Raw genomic sequence first — 16,469 nt, 5'->3', positions numbered from 1 at the left:
GCCACCATATGGGTGCTAGCAACCGAATGTGGGTTCTCTGGAAAAGTAGCCAGTGCTCTTAACTGCTAAGCCCTTTTCCAGCCCACAGGACCATTGGTAGTTATGGAAAGTTTCGTTTTTCATTTAAGGAAAGCAGTCATAGTTCTAACCAAATTCTCTAAAGGGTTTATGATCTTTTTAAAAAGACTAGGAGGTGAGATGGCTCAGCCAAATGCTTGCTATGTAAGTGTAAGGACAGTAGTTCAGGTCTCTGGTCCTCATGTGGGAAAGCCAGGTGTGGGTTTAGGGAGGTGGTTCCATAGATAAAGTACATGCCGTAGAAGCATGGAGACCTCAGTACCAATCCCCAGCACCCATAGTGGAAACAGAAGAATCCCTGGAACTCACTGGTCAGGTAGTCTTCCCAAACTGGTAAACTTTGAGTCTGGCCAGTCACTGTGTTCCCATTTCAATGAGAGATACTGTCTCAAAAAGTAAGTTGGAAAAGGAAAAATTTGTTCTGATAATGCTACTAAAGTTAGCATATATTCCGTTAGCTTCTGTTCTAATTCTGAGGGTTACTGAAGTAGCCAGATGGTAAAGACAAAATGATTGCAAAACTGTACATTATGGCAATAGTATATATTGTGAGCCTTGCTTGTAGTAGGTGTTTAATAAGTTTATATTGACGATAACTAAGTGCTAGTCAGGAATATGGAATTATACTTATTTTAGATCATTGAATGTAACTGGGGTGTAAACGTCCATTTATGATCTGACCAGGTTTTTCATTTCCATGCTAGCATCTATTGTGTTCATCATCTGGACAACCATGAAGTTCAGAATAGTGACTTGCCAGTCGGTAAGTTATAAACAATGTGGTTAGGAGTGTGATGTTTATTATAGTCCAAGATTCTTAGAAGTTATAAGAATTTAAGGCTAGGTTTCTTCCCCTAAGTGTGCTTCCATATCGTGTGGTGTGCTTGTATTTGTTTATTGGTCCTAGGGATTGAACTTAGGCCTTCGTGTATATGAGGCAGGAGCTTTGCCACTAAGTCACACTCCCAGCCCCTATTGGATATGATCCATAGCTTGCCTTAACTCAAAATCTCCAAAGTGATGAACATCATGTACAAATGATTCCTCTCTGAGTAGAAGCTACTTCCTTTAGACAGAGACTGTGGCCAGTAGGATTTCTGTGTGGAGCTCTCTTTTGGTCATATTGATAAGTGACAGATGACAATTATATAATTAGCATGATGGCACACAATCAAAATTCAGCAGGAGGACTAGAAATCTAAACCTACAGCTGGGAGTGGTGGCTCTAGGTTCTTAGTACCAGCACTCAAGGCAGAAGCAGGGGATCTCTGAGAATTCAAGGCCAGCCTGAACTAGAAAGTGAGTTCTAGGACAGCAACAGCTGTTACGGGAAGAATCCTGTCTTGAAAGAAAAAAAGAAAGAGAGAGAGATTGATTGATTTAAGCCTAAACTGGGTGTAGTGGCACACAGCTTGAGACTAGCCTGATTTGAAAAAAAAAAAATAAATAAAATTAAAAAGTTAGCAGCCAAAAGTTACTTGCCTTGAGCATTCTATGAGCTGTGACACTTTTACTCTGTGCAGCTTGCTAGTGCCTTTGCTCTAGCAACAGCAAGCATGACAGGAAGAAATGACCTTCTTTTCTTTCCAAGCTTATAACCCCAGCACGTGCCAGGTACTTTGTAAAGTAGCTTCCAATAAATACACCTTATTTATACACTCAAGGTGTATAAATAAGGGACTCTTTTTCTATGCCAAAGGACTTTGAACAGTGATAATATACATGAAGTGTTGTACATTTCCCCCTTATTGCAGGACTGGCGGGAGCTGTGGGTGGATGATGCCATTTGGCGGTTGCTGTTTTCCATGATCCTCTTTGTCATCATGATTCTCTGGCGACCATCAGCAAATAACCAGAGGTACTGGGACTCTTTATTCTGCTACCAGAATGAATGCTGTCAAATAGGGGTGGTGTATTAGGGAACAGTGTCAGGTCTGTGCTGCGTAGTGGATACTGGGCAGAAGTACTTTTTAGCTCTTCCATTGACTTGCTTGTGGCTCTGCCATGCTGTCTCTTTCACTTCTGCAGGCCTTAAGTTTCCCTTTTTGTAATGAAAGGGAATAAAACTGAGTTACTTAGGTCTGTTTTAATAGGTTTTCTCTACCAGTGCAGTAAGCCAGATCAAGCCGAATTGAAAACGTAAAAGAACAAGTTTATTTGAGCAAAGCAACTCCCAGGTGAGTTCTCTAGCCACAGAGATTGAGGCAAGAGAAGTCACACACCCAACTAAAGCAGGAAGCTTATATACCCTGTAGGCAAGGGGTGATGAGGTGTTATGCCTAAGTATGATCTAAAGCTGACCGCTTTAGGTAGGGACTTGGGCAGCTGGTGACTTCAGGGAAGGAGCTGCCTGCCACAGCTGCCAAGAATGCAAACTGGGCTTTTTGGTGCCTTTTCTTTCTTGAGATTTTCTGAGAGGGTGGGGTTTGGAGAGAGGAAAGTGAGGCTTTCTGGATCAAAGAGGAGTGAACTGGAAGTTCCAGCCGAACGCATTTCAACCCTGACAGATAAATAATTTGTTTAGGCAAATATGGGAGAAAGTAATTGAGAATCCCTCTACTTTCTGGTGTTCAGAAAGAAGCAAAAGAATTCTGTAGGCCCCACCTAGCCTACATCATCACCCACTATGATGATAGGGTGAACTGAGAATCTGTGTTACTGACTGGAGTTTAAAGTCATAGGTTATAGTTATTTTAGTGTAGGTAAATCCTCATTAGGAACTGCCCATTCTTTTTTTAAAAAATTATTTATTGTATACAGTGTTCTGTCTGCATGTATCCCTCCAGGCCAGAAGAGGGCACCAAATCTCATTACAGATGGTTGTAAGCCACCATTTGGTTGCTGGGAATTGAACTCAGGACCTTTGGAAGAACAAGCAAAGCTCTTAACCACTGAGCCGTCTCTCCAGCCCAGTGTCCATTCTTATCAGTGCCCACACCTTTGTTTCTGTTTTTCCCCCCTCCCTTATATTTAGATGATTAAGAGATTATGTTAATCCTGGCGATGATGGCGCAGGCTTTTAATCCTAGCACTCAGGAGGGGAGCCAGAGACCTGAGGATCTCTAGTTTGAGGCAAGTCTGGTCTAAGAGCAAGTTACCGGACAGCCAGAGCTAAACAGTGAAACCCTGTCTCGAAAAACTGAAGAAAAAAAGAGAGAGAGATTATGTTAAACTACATAACCCAAAAGGGAAAGGGTAAAACCTTAATAATCAGATACACAAAGTCTAGTAGTAGAGAGAAGAGAGCTGAAACCATGCGTGCGGGGAAGAACGTAGAGCTCCAGGAGCCTCTGTTGGATCTGTTCTTAGCTTGTTACTCGGTTGTAATTCGGTTTAAAAGGTTTCTTTTCCTCACTCAGTCTTTAAGTTTTTTTGTAGCTGAGCAGTGGTGGCCCATGTCTTTAATTCCAGCACTGGGGGGACAGAGGCAGGTGGATCTCTGTGAGTTCGAGGCCAGCCTGATCTACAAGATTTTTGCATTACTGTCTTGTTTACTTTTCTAAACACTGCCTGCATTCCCGGTGACTTCAAGTTAATGGCTTAGTTATGTTGACGATGTTACATAAGAGGAGGATAAGGCATATAATGGAATAGCTGGTTGATGATATACTCCAGTATCCCCCTGTCCTGTTCTCCCCACCCTGTTGTGTGACAAAACTTTTCCTGGGAAACACAGCACATGTCTACTTATGCCGGATAGGGAACAACAGACCAAAGTCCAGTTTGGTGAATCACTGAATTTTATTAGGGTTACTTATGGGAATATGGGTGAGGGGCTGCTTACAGGAGCAGAAATGATTCAATGATAGCTGCATTACCAAAGCCCACCCAACATGTGTGACATTTCGCAAAATCTGGGAACCTGGAGCACGCTGCACAGTCTGAAGGCAGCTCAACAGGTTGGAGAGTCTTCCAGGTGCCTCAGTTGATCTAAACCTCTTTAATAGCTTGACTGGTTTCTGCTCCTTCCAGGCAACTAGTCTGGTATCTTTGCAGCTTGGCTAGTCTGAGAGTCTTATTTTATAGCTTGGTTTTTCTGGATCACTTTTGGTTTTTCGAGATAGGGTTTCTCTGTAGCTTTGGAGTCTGCCCTGGAACTTGCCCTGTAGACCAGGTTGGCCTTAAACTTGCAGAGATCTGCCTCCCTCTGCCTACGAGTGCTAGGAATAAAGGTGTGTGCAGCTACCACCCTGAATCTATTTTTTTCAATTTAGCTTTCATCCTCTGAGAGGGACTCTTGGCTTTTATTGCCTACTCTTTTATTACTTTATTGCTAGGGAGAGGCGTAGTGAATCTGGTTGGTTTCAGGAACTTCTGGAAACTATTTTGAATTGTTTTGCCTTCCTGTTTAAGGAGCTACCCCTGCAGGATAGAGTGTCAATCCTTAAAACTTATACTACACTCCCTATCAGCCCCTCTTATTTAACAGTTTTCTAAATCATGTCTGTCTTATCCTCCCATACCCCAAACAAACCCCCAGATGTGATCCTGCGGTAGCAAAGAACTGTTCTACTTCTAACCAGAGTTAGTCAGAATCTAGAATCTGGGAAAAGAACCCTGACAAGACTGTGCCTAGTCTCTTGCTAACTTAGAGTTCCTGCCACCCTTCCCAGGTTTGGTAATTCACTGGACAGATACACAGAGATCACTGCAAGTGTTAGGCTCATGGCCTCTGTTTATTTCCCGAGAACAAATAAAAGCTATCGTAACCCAGGAGAAGAGAGGCAGAGTGCTGAGTATGGAGGCAGACCAAAGCTTCTGGCTGCTGCAGTGTCATAGGCAGTGCTACTTCTCTTGGCCAAATAGACTGCAGAGTATTCCAGCCTGAAGTTTAGACATCCAGAATTTTTACTGGGGCTCAGTTATATGTGGCTGACCTTATTTATTTATTTAGTTAGTTAGTTATTTGGGTTTTTTTTTGAGACAGGGTTTCTCTGTGTAGCTTTGGTGCCTGTCCAGGAACTAGCTCTTGTAGACCAGGCTGGTCTCGAACTCACAGAGATCAGCCTGCCTCTGTCTCTCGAATGCTGGGATTAAAGGCGTGAGCCACCACCTTACAATTTTAAACTTTTCTGGTGGTTAAGCTGATACCTTTAGTCTCCACTTCCTGAATAGGTCCTAACTAATATGGATATTAGTTCTAATAAGATATGGTCTGCAGCTCCTTTTATAAACTACACTGTTAGAAGCCAAGGAACACAGAGATGGTGGTGGCACACATATTTAATTCCAGCATTTAAGAGGCAGAAGTAGGTGGATATTTAAGTTCAAGGCCAGTCTTGTCTTCAGAGCAAGTTCCAGGACAGTCAGGACTACACAGAGAAACACTGTGGAAAGGAAAAAGAAAAAAAAGAAAAGAAAGGACCTTCTGTAGGCATGGAGATCTCCTTCTCAATAAGCAAGGGCAAAAGTCAGACCTTTCTTTAAACAATATTGATTCTTCATTAGACAGATGCAACATTTATAAGATAACACAGGAGCATGAATATAACTAGCATGTAACAGAGCCAGTTTGTGGTGGGGATATCTTTAAATAAAAAACTAGTACAGAGCCACAAAAATGGCTTCTTTGGTAAAGACATCTGTTACCACTATTCCTGCTGACCTAAGTGCAATCCCCCAGACCCATCTGGTGGAAGGAAAGAATTGACTCCTGACAGTTGTCTTCTGACCGCTATGCATGTATTTTACTTTTTTTTTTTTTTTTTTTTTTTTGGTTTTTTCGAGACAGGGTTTCTCTGTATTTTACTTTTTACACACACATGCATTAATAAAAACATTATGTAACATTTTCATGGTTTGCTACTGTAATTATTCATTTAATCCTTTGATCTACTAGTCACTAGTCTTGATACTTAAAAAATAATTATGTAGACTGTGTAGCGTAAGAATGAGGTGACTACTGGTAAACCCGTTTCTTCCTTAGGCAGCCCTTTGCCATAACTGTGCCAGCTTAAGGATTCTTGTAACTCACCCTCCCAAGACATTGGTTATCAAAATCTGTGTTATGATTAAATGTTGTAGTTTCTTGTTTTTTTTTTAATATTTATTTATTATGTATACAATGTTCTATCTGCATGTATGCCTGCAGGCCAGAAGAGAGCATCAGATCTCATTACAGATGGTTGTGGGCCACCATGTGGTTGCCGGGAATTGAACTCAGGTCCTTTGGAAGAGCAGGCAGTGCTCTTAACCACTGAGCCATTTTTCCAGCCCTGTAGTTTTCTTGTTTTAAACTGTGGTCATGCTAGATTTAAGGTAGTTTCTATCCTTCTTGTGTAATGGTATTAAGGATTGAACTTAAGGCCTTATGTAGTCTTCCTTGGCAATAATCTCTGTCTTCTCATTCTGACATTGTGGTGTGGGCTTGGCCTTGGTTACTACATTAAGTAGAGGTTGTGAGAGGGGTCTCTTTGTCTTACTCTCACTTCCGATGCTGTTCAAACATTAACTGTGGTCTTTACCAGTGAAGCTAGCCCTTAATAAGTGACAGACATTCCCCATTCCTATCTTACTAATAGATTTTTCTTCCTCATGAGAAACTTTAAGACAAAATAAAATGAAAGCATTAGACAGCAATAAAATGGGAAGAGCAGAGTGAGGTCAGAGCTAAAGCCTTCTAGGGAAAGGCAATCTGAAGTGTGCTCAGTTAGTAGCTTTCTCGTGTGGAGACTGAGAGTTTAGATTATCTGGGGCACCTAAAATTAGGCCCCCTTCTTTTACTCAGACTGAAGGCTGAAGTTTAAAATTAGAGCTATTTTCCTGATATATGTCTTTGAAATATATCAGGTATTGTTTTAAGCACTTCACAATGACTTGACTTGGAGGTTTTTATTGTTTAATAAAGAGACAGGGTCTCACTGTGTCATCCAGACTAGACTGGCTTTGAACTCTTAAACTGCCCTGCCTCAGCCTTACTAGTTCTGGGATTACAGGTTTGTGCTGCCTCTCCTAGCTTGGCTTTACTTTTTGGAAAACACTACAGAGTGTTTTGACTCTTGTTCTTTTGTCTCCATTTACAGATGAGGAAATTAACTTATCTGAAGTCATGGGTAGTCTGTGGTTTGTTGTATGGTGTTTTACTCTTTTGCCTTTTTGAGGGGCCCATCACTCAGCTCCCAGATAATTCACTCACAGAGGCTTGTTCTTAGTGATGAATGCCCGGCCTTAGCTTGGCGTATTTCTTGTCAGTGTTTCTTAACTTTAATTATCCTGACCACCTTTGGACTCCAGGCTTTTATCTTTCTCTATTTCTGTACACCTTTCTTTTCTTTCTCCATGGCTTGCTGGGTGACTGGGTGTCTGGCCCCTGATATTCTTCTCTCCTTGTTCTCTTTTGCTCCTCCTCGTTCTTCTCCTCATTTCTCCTCTGCCTGCTAGACCTGCCTATCCGTGCTTCTGCCTTGCTATTGGTCGTTCAGGTCCTTATTAGGACCATCAGTATTTTAAACAGGCAAAGAATCACAGTTAATCAAATACAACAGCATAAACAAAAGCAACACACCTGAAAATAATTTTCTCCAACAGTGGCTCTTCCTGCCTCGATACTCGTTGATGATATAGTCAGTTAAGACCTCTCTGAAGGGGAAGCAGTTCTTTGATGTCAGAGAGTGACTATTCCCTGTGGCATTCCCTCTGTGCTCTTCCGCCAGGTTTGCCTTTTCACCATTGTCAGAGGAAGATGAAGAGGATGAACAGAAGGAACCGATGCTGAAGGAAAGTTTTGGTGAGCTTTGGAGAAAACTTCCTGTTTATATTTGTGCTTTTAGTATTTTCTTTTAAAGAAAATAATTTTAAAAGAAAAAAACAACTATGGGAGTTCTTGTATTTGGTAAAGTTAGGGTGAAGGGAGACTGGCCAAACTTTAAGTGAAGCCACAGTAAACTGACTGACACTTGTACATTAATGCTCAGATCTCTTGTAGAAGTGAGACACAGCTTTAGCTTTGCACTTTTATTACAAATGTTAGGTTAAAGGAACGTCTGTTCTGATCAGTCAGTAAACTTAGATCTCTGAGTACTGTTTTGCTTTGGTGGTTGGTGTAATGACAAAGTTAACCAATCTATGGGCTTTTTGTTGTCTTTTCTTTCCCTTTTGTAGAAGGAATGAAAATGAGAAGTACCAAGCAGGAACCAAATGGAAATAGTAAAGTAAACAAAACAGTAAGTGTGACTTTTTTCCTTTCTTTGTGACCTTTGCCTGGGTTGTAGCCCGTGGTGGAACCTAAGATTGCTATGGGTGGGCCTTAATGAGTTTTTGTAACTATTTTGTTATTTTGTTTGCTCTTAAATATTTTAATACACATCATGTTTTATTTATTTGTGTGTATGTGTGCATATGGGTGTGAGTGGAGATGGTATATTGTTGTGCCCATACTCTTGTCCTCCAAAGTGACTACCGGGGATCCTGGACTTGGATGCAAAAGTGTGGTTTATTCCAAAGCATAGTACCAGCTGAGGCAAGGAACTCATCCAGCACACTCAACACAGTAAGGGCGGGAGAAGCTCCCTTCCAGAGTTTATAGGACTTTTTATAAATAATTTGCAGGACCATGAGTTTTCACCTAGTTTTTATACCTGTACCTAATTGAGGACAGCAAATTCAAAAAGCATGAAATCATTATGTAAATGAAGTATGGATGTTCTTGGTTGGCCCATTCCTATCTGTCCTTGGGGTATGTAGAGGAAGCATACTATGGTCATATTTTTAATTGGCCAGTTCTTGGCTGTCCTTGAGGCAATGCTCTCCCAGTTGTTATGGGCTCCTGCCATGGCCCTTGTCATGTATGAAGTGTTTTAGCCTAGCCTAAACAGTGTGGTTCAGGCAGAAAGCCACAGGTCATTCTGATCACTTTTTCATTTTTCTCATTCCCCGTTTTCTACGTAACTAATTAGAACCCAATCTTGGGTTCCTGTATTGGTCGGGGTCTGTGATGCTGACAGTTGTGTACGCGCATCCCCTGTGTACCATTAGCTGAATGCTCCCTAGTCTCTGCTTTATAAATTGGAGAAGCTTTTTCAGAAGGCAAGGGCCAAAAGTTAGCAGTAAAAGTAAAGCTCAGCTGTTAGCTACTGATAGGCCATTAGTATCTGAGGGGATAGCAACAGTCTCCTGGTTACTTCCTCCAGACATCTGCTGACCCTATGCTAACCACAGGGGCAAAACAGTAGTTAATCAGGTATCTTCAAGGATGTTTGAAGCAAGCAGATGTGAACAGATGTTGTTTGGGTACCAGGGTGGGTCTCTTTAACCAGGGCAGACACAGTTTCTTGGGAATATTTATGACTTTGCTGTACTGCATTCAGCCCCCTAGTTAGGTCCTGTCTAGAATGGAGTTCTTTTTCAAAATGGAGTTTGTTTTGCTCCTTCAGTATGTTATGCCTGTGTTCAGGTCAGACAACAACTTATGAGAGTTGGTTCTCTTTCACCATGTGAGTTCCAGGGATTAAATCCAGGTCTTCATGCTTGTCAGCAACACCCTTACCCACTTGAGCCATCTTGCTGACCTACGTGAATTAACCATTATAATGCCCGCTCTACCCAAAGCAATTACTGTAATCACTATCAAAATTCCAGGAGGTTTTCACAATTTTTTTAAAGCAACTATAATGTTTGCAAGAAACCTCAAAAATAAAAGCAAAACACCTAAGTAGTTAAAGTGTTCTTGAGAAAAAGAATAAAGCTGAAGGCATCATACTAACAGAACTTCAAATGTAGCACAGTGGGACCGAGGAGGTGGCTCCGCTCTGTGAGTAAAATACCCTCTGTGTAGGCGTGAGGGTCTGCGTTCAGATACCCAAGCCCATTATAAAAGCCAAACAAGCATGTATAACCCAGGTCCTGGGGAGATGGCAGTAGCATCTCTAGTGTTTGCTGGCCAGCCAGTCTAGCTAATGAGTGCACTCCAGATGCAGTGAGAGACCTTGTCTCAAAAAATATGTGGTGGTAAGACTTGTGCTGCCAAGCCTGATGACCTGAGTTTCGGTGGAAATAGAGAACTAACTCCCCCAAGGTGTCCTACACAGCAATAAAGGTGAAGAATAGTTGAGAATATTATATCTGTCCTGAGTGCACACACACTCATACATACCTGCATATATATGAACACATATATACTTAATATAGTAAACAAAATGTTCCACAGGGTGCTAGAGCTATAGTTCATAGTAGAGTGTGTTCGGCATGTATGAGTTCCAGGTATAGCCCCCAGGACAATCAGAACAAACCTACAGAGCCATCATGATCCAAACAATACGGTATTGGCTTAAAATAGAGAAGTGAGCCAGTGGAACATAGTAGAGAGCCTGGAGGTTACATTTGTATATTTCTGGTCATTTGAATTTTGACAGAGGTAGTAAGGACATGTAGGAAAAGGTCATTTCTTTCAATAAATGGTGTTGGAGAAACTGGAAGTCATCCAAAATGAATTAAGGCTCTGGAGATAGAGTTCAGTTGTAGAGTACCAGCCTTGCCTGAGTTAGGACCATAAATGGGGTGAGTTTCAGGGGTGTGTGTGTGTGTGTGTTTGTGTTTGTGATTAAGGTCTTATGGCCTGATCCTATAAAACTCATGTAAGACAGGAGAGACATTGCATCATATTGGTCTACATAATGAGGTTTTGTTTGGTTGGTTTTTAATTTGGATCAAGCAGCTGAGGCCACAGAACCAGAAATAGAACAGTCATCACATACAATTGCATCACACCAAAAATCTGCTATACGATTGACAGAGCAAACTGTCAACAGTGTAAATAGACATCCATGGAGTGAGAGAAAGTATGGCTAATATCTATGTATAAGAAACTCAGAACAAGTCAGTAGCAGGAAAACATGCTGATTAAAACAGGTCAAAGGACTTGAATAGAAATTCTCACAGGAAGAGGTTACAAATGCATGTCTAAAAAATGCTTATCACCAATAATCAAGCCACAATGAGCTGACACCCTAGAGTGCTAGAATGGCTCTTATCCAAAAGGTGAAAGATGAAAATCTTGGTGAGAAGGGGCGTACAAGGGCCCCGTATGTGCTCTGCTGCACATGGGTTAGTGTGGGGAATCCCTGGAAATCAAAGTAAAGCTACTTATGCTGTGACCTTGTTTCCTGCTGTTGGGCATGTCGTCATAAGAAGTCAGTGTGCAGGAAGGATGCCTGCATTCCCAAGCTCATTGTGGCAGCCTCAATTGCAAAGATACTTTCCATAAGTTTCACTCAGTGACCTGGGCATGCTTGAGCACGCCTTGGATCCCAGCACGTGGTGTGGGAGGCAGAGGCAGGCAAATCTCTGAGTTCAAGGCCAGCCTAGTCTACAAAGTGAATTTCTTGGACAGCCAGGGCTACACAGAGAAACCCTGTCTTGAAAACAGTTTCACCCAATGACTGACGGTCAAACAGCATTTATTCTTAAAATAGAAGGAAGTTCTGACATTTTCAGTGATGCTGGTGAACTATAAGACATTTTGTTAAATAAACCAGGCACAAAAAAACAAGTGCTGCATGATCTCTTATTTGTGAAAACCCAGTAATGTCGAACTCACAGGGAAAGAAGATTGAGTAATAATAGGGGTTGGGATAGTAGGGAGAGATTAAAGGTATTTGAAGAAAAATTTTATTAAGTTTTGTCATTTATGTGCATATGCTATGTATAACAAAAGGCTGCTATAGAGATCTTATAAACTCAGATCTGTTCTTGAGACATATTGGTATGTTTTGGTAACAGTTGGTATCTATGTTCTCAGCAGGAAGATGATTTGAAATGGGTAGAAGAGAATGTTCCTTCTTCCGTGACTGATGTGTAAGTGTTTGAATCATTGCTATAAGAACCCTGTTTCAATGTTAGTTTTACTTTATTATTTTCAGTGGACAAACTGAAGAGAAGTCTAATAAGAACATGAACCAAGGAATAGTTAAAGGATTAGGAGTAACATAAAAACAAAAATAATTAGGATTACTCATTCAAATGGCCTGTTTAGAAATATTTAGCTCCAGGTCAGTCTAAACTCCATAGCATATTCCTTTATAATTTCTGAATCCCTTGCCAGAGCTGTGATGTTAATGGGGCGTTGACCCTGTCACACTGTAAAGTATGTTTTATTCTTTCTATAGAACTTGAGCCAGTCTGATTCTTTTTTCTTTTTTCTTCTTCTTCTTTTGCTTTTGCTTTCTTCTCTTGGAGGGCTGTTAATAAGATAAAAATCCTAGCTAAATTGTAAAAAAGCTTTAAATTGCATTCACTATTCTATTGTCCTTCATGAATTTATTAAATGTCACGTTTCTCTGCAGAGCACTTCCGGCCTTGCTGGATTCAGATGAGGTTAGTAATCAAATCATGGGCATTATCTCTGTGGATCTGGTAATTAAATGGTCATTCGTGAATATTCTATTGAGTCTTACCCTTTCTGCATGTCTGTGTAATGTACTCCCTTTTCCAGCAGACTTATAAATGTTTCATTTAAAAGTTGAATAACAAGCCAGGTGTAGTGATACACACCTTTAATCCCAGTACCCAGGAATAGGTGGATCTCTGAGTATGAGATTACCTTGATCAATAGTTCTAGGGCAGCCAGGGCTAAACAAAGAAACCTTATCTCAAAACAAAACAAAAAAGTTGGGTAAGATGTTGTAATAAGAGCGGTGGGGCTGCGTCCCCAGCACCCCGGCCGCCTGCTAGCTTATGCCCAAAATAACAACACATAAACTGTATTCATTTAAACACTGCTTGGCCCATTTCTATCTAGCCTCTTCTAGGCTAATTCTCACATATTAATTTAGCCCATTTCTAATCATCTGTGTAGCACCGCTAGGTGCGCTTACCGGGAAGATTCTAGCCTACGTCCATCCTGGGTCAGAGCTTGAAGCTGAGTCAGGAAGCCTCTCTTAGATGAGAGCGCTTGCTTGCTTCTAGCAAGCAGAGCAGACCCGAGAAATCGCTGCTACCAAGAAAACATGCTTTACTCTTTCCCAAGCTTTCTAAGGCTTTCAGTGGATTCAGTTGTCCACATGTCTGGGCACCATTCTGTAGTAATAAGAGCTGCGGGGCTGCATCCCTGGCACCCCGGCCGCCTGGCTAGCTTATGCCCCAAAATAACAACACACGAATTGTATTCATTTAAACACTGCTTGGCCCATTAGCTCTAGCCCTTACAGAGCTCTGCTCTCTGAGGCACACGCGATGAAGCTCCGACCCAGGATGGACGTAGGCTAGCGATGAAGCTCCGACCCAGGATGGACGTAGGCTAGAATCTTTCCCGGTAAGACTGATGCTACACAGATTATTAGAGATGGGTTGATCGGGATATGAGAATTAGCCTGTAAGGGCTAGAGCTAATGGGCCAAGCAGTGTTTAAATGAATACAATTTGTGTGTTGTTATTTTGGGGCATAAGCTAGCCAGGCAGCCAGGGTGCCGGGGACACAGCCCCGCCGCTCTTATTACAACAGTAACAGACACTGAACTCTGTACTATGTAGTTCCTTTGTCTTTAAGAAATTCAAAGTTATCCTACTCTAATCTTGGCAAAACTAGGAATAATGTTGAGAAAAGAATATAGTAGATTATAACAAACTAATCATTCCATACAACACTTTGCTTTCTGGGTTATTTTCTTTAGATTCCTGGATCTCTCTCAGGGTTTTCCTCTGTTGCAGGATATTATCACACTGTGAACCCCGAGATTGCGTTATTTCCTGGAAAAACCTGTTTCTGGTTGTGGTGCAGCTCAGCCCTAGCACACACCTTTAATCCAAGAGATTTCTGCTTGAATAGTGTGAATAGGATTAAATCAGGTCAACCTTAGATCAAGAGGCAGAGCAAGCAACAGTTGACAGGAAGTGAATGTAGGATTATTAGGAAAAAACCATAGAGGGAGTCAGGAGAATAGATAGAGAGACACGGGAAGTAGAGGGGAGGAAGGGCATTCATTTTAAGAGGAATGATGTTTGAGACAGAGTAGGAGAAGGTGGGAGGCTTCTGGGGTGTCAGAGGAAGGTCAGCTGGGTACTTGCTCTGCCTCTCTGAGTTAGCAGGTTTACACCCCAGCATCTGGCTCCTGAATCTTTATTGGTAAAATCAAATGATTTAGATTTTGTTAAAAACAACATATTTTCTACTTTGTTTGCCATCAGTGGCCTCCTTGGCCTTAGCTCTCTAGCCCTGCTGTGTTCCAGCTGAATAGGACACATTGTATGAAACTATGGCATACATGGGAATACAGGGTTACTATGGTGCTTTTGGGAATTGATCTTACCCTTAATATTTGCCTTTGTGGAAAAACTGTAAGACTTTGCAAGTAAGAATATTGGCTCCCATGCACATAAGTAGTAAGAAAACACAAAATTTAGCATTCTCAAAATCTTTGCTTTCATTTTCAAGCAGGGTTTCTCTGTGGAGCTCTGGCTGTCTGGGAACTCACAACCAGGCTGACCTTGAACTCAGAGTTCCAATTGCTGGGATTAAAGGTGTATGCAGATTTGTTTCACAACCTTGCAGTTTTTTTTTGTTTTGTTTTTATAAGTATACAGTGTGTGTGTGTGTGTGTGTGTGTGTGTGTGTGTGTGTAGGCCAGAGGTCTATGTCATTGTCTTCCTCTGTGTGTGTCCACCTTATTTTTTGAGACAAAGTCTCTCATTGAACCTGCAGCTTGATATTTCAAACTGGCTGGGCAGCGTGACCGTGGATCTGAGCATCTCTGTCTCCTAGAGTTGGTGTTACAGATGTTTGCTATTACACCTATCTGCTTATGTATTATTCTGTGTAAATAAGTGTTTGCCTGTGTGTATGTATATACATCATGAGTGAGTCTGGTGCCCAAAGCCAGAAGAAGGTACAAGGACAACAAACATGCATCAGAGTTTAGTTAAAATAAGATTTCTACAGATCTACTGTAGAACACTGTGCTTACATTTAACAATATAGTATTGTATACCAAAAAACTGTAAGGATACTAAATCTCCTTTTGAGTTGTAGTTGAATTATTTAACCTTGGATGGGGCCTGTAATGTTTCGGTATCATCATAGATACACTGCTGTAAATAACAGAGAAAAGTATTTGTGGAAAATGTTTGAGCCATTTTTATAGAAATTATTTGGAATTTAGACCATTTTAAATTATGTACTTAGAATAAATCTTTTTCCTCTTAGGAGCGAATGATCACACACTTTGAGAGGTCGAAGATGGAGTGAGCAGTGGGAAGCCGCCGTTGAAGATGGCTCGTGTCAGGGAAGAGGCCAGCTTATGTGTCAGTCTTCTGCACGCCCCGCGGGATTAAAGGAGGCAGTGACATCTTGCTCTGTTCCTTGGTCTTTGTGCATGGGAGCTGGAGAGAGGTATCAGCCAAGAAGACCAGCTTAGTGAAACACACTCATAGGATGAGAAAACTACAAACTGCTTTACATCATTGACACCCTTCGCTCCCCAAACCCATCATGGCTGTTTTTGCAACCTACAAGTTGTCCCTGGACTTTCTGTTCAGTTATTTAATCTGTCAGAGTACGAAGTTTAATGTTTCTGAAAGGACTATGTCATCTGCACCATAATTTGTCATCTCTAGGAGCAACTGCCTGTGATTTCATTTATTTAGGAAGTTGTATTGGTGATGGGAGAGGTTGTCATTTATCTTTCAGTTTCCTGGTAGGTCAAGCTTACATCTTGCATAAGGGAAATAGTCCCTTCTGAGTTAAGGAACCGTAGATCTATCAGTGACCAAAAGGGAGAGGAGAAAAGAGAGAAAGGTTGTATGTGTTTCAAAATCAAGTGCAATTTTGTTTACAAATGGTGTATATTAAAGATTTTTCTATTTCAGATGTGCTTTAAAGAGAAATATTAGCTTAACTCTTCTGACATCTGATTCTGACACATCCCATTGCTGGCAATGTGGTGCACACTTCAAAAACTTCAACTACCGTTCATCAGCCTCCAAGGGCAGCATTGCAGAGTCACTGGCAGTGCTTGGTTTGCCTTCATGCCATCCTTTGGGATTGCACTAGATGCCAAGAGGCACTCTGTTTAAGTGCTGTGGTTATTCATCCGGCAGCAGGGACTGTCATGCTTCAGAAGGGGGAGCCTATAGAAAGGGAACAGGTCCCGTTGCTTTTCAAGCAGTTACTCTGCATGAAGTGGTGTGGAGGCCCTGACTGCTGCTCTTTTTTTTTTTTTTTTTTTTTTTTTAAGATGGACCGTTCTAGTATCTGGTGTTGGTTTAGAGACTGTTTATAAGGAACATCACCAGGTGATGGGACTCACTTGAAGCGCTGTGTTTTCTGTTTTAATGGTTTTGTCCAATTTTGCCTTCCCCAGATTTTTGTTCTACATGGAAAGTTCATGCCACTTTTTAATATAAAAAATTTAACAAAATTAATGGTTTTCTCATTTATTTCAAATTTTCTCTGCATACCCTTC

At 41.3% G+C, this 16,469-nt stretch overlaps 1 protein-coding gene across 4 annotated transcripts in view; it reads left to right on the top strand.

Annotated features, from left to right (window-relative positions):
* Nucleotides 1-15,872, top strand: part of Tmem87a (transmembrane protein 87A) — a 48,719-nt gene extending 32,847 nt beyond the window's left edge. For 2 of the 4 annotated variants that reach the window (XM_041678795.1, XM_041678794.1), the window contains exons 14-20: nucleotides 783-841; nucleotides 1,833-1,936; nucleotides 7,731-7,804; nucleotides 8,179-8,240; nucleotides 11,816-11,868; nucleotides 12,357-12,387; nucleotides 15,212-15,872. In XM_041678795.1, the coding sequence (XP_041534729.1) occupies nucleotides 783-841; nucleotides 1,833-1,936; nucleotides 7,731-7,804; nucleotides 8,179-8,240; nucleotides 11,816-11,868; nucleotides 12,357-12,387; nucleotides 15,212-15,253 (425 nt within the window). In that variant the 3' untranslated portion in view covers nucleotides 15,254-15,872. Of the gene's footprint in view, nucleotides 1-782; nucleotides 842-1,832; nucleotides 1,937-7,730; nucleotides 7,805-8,178; nucleotides 8,241-11,812; nucleotides 11,869-12,356; nucleotides 12,388-15,211 lie in introns of all 4 variants that reach the window. The other 2 variants (XM_041678793.1, XM_041678792.1) reach the window with 1 other exon arrangement.
* The last annotated feature ends 597 nt before the right edge of the window (nucleotides 15,873-16,469 follow it).

Source organism: Microtus oregoni, unplaced genomic scaffold (genome assembly GCF_018167655.1).
Source record: "Microtus oregoni isolate MIOR12 unplaced genomic scaffold, Mior012 000031F_ref0000149, whole genome shotgun sequence".
Taxonomy (NCBI): Eukaryota; Metazoa; Chordata; class Mammalia; order Rodentia; family Cricetidae; genus Microtus; species Microtus oregoni.
The sequence above is the reverse complement of the archived record's forward strand: the minus strand, read 5'-3'. Positions and strand labels throughout refer to the sequence as shown.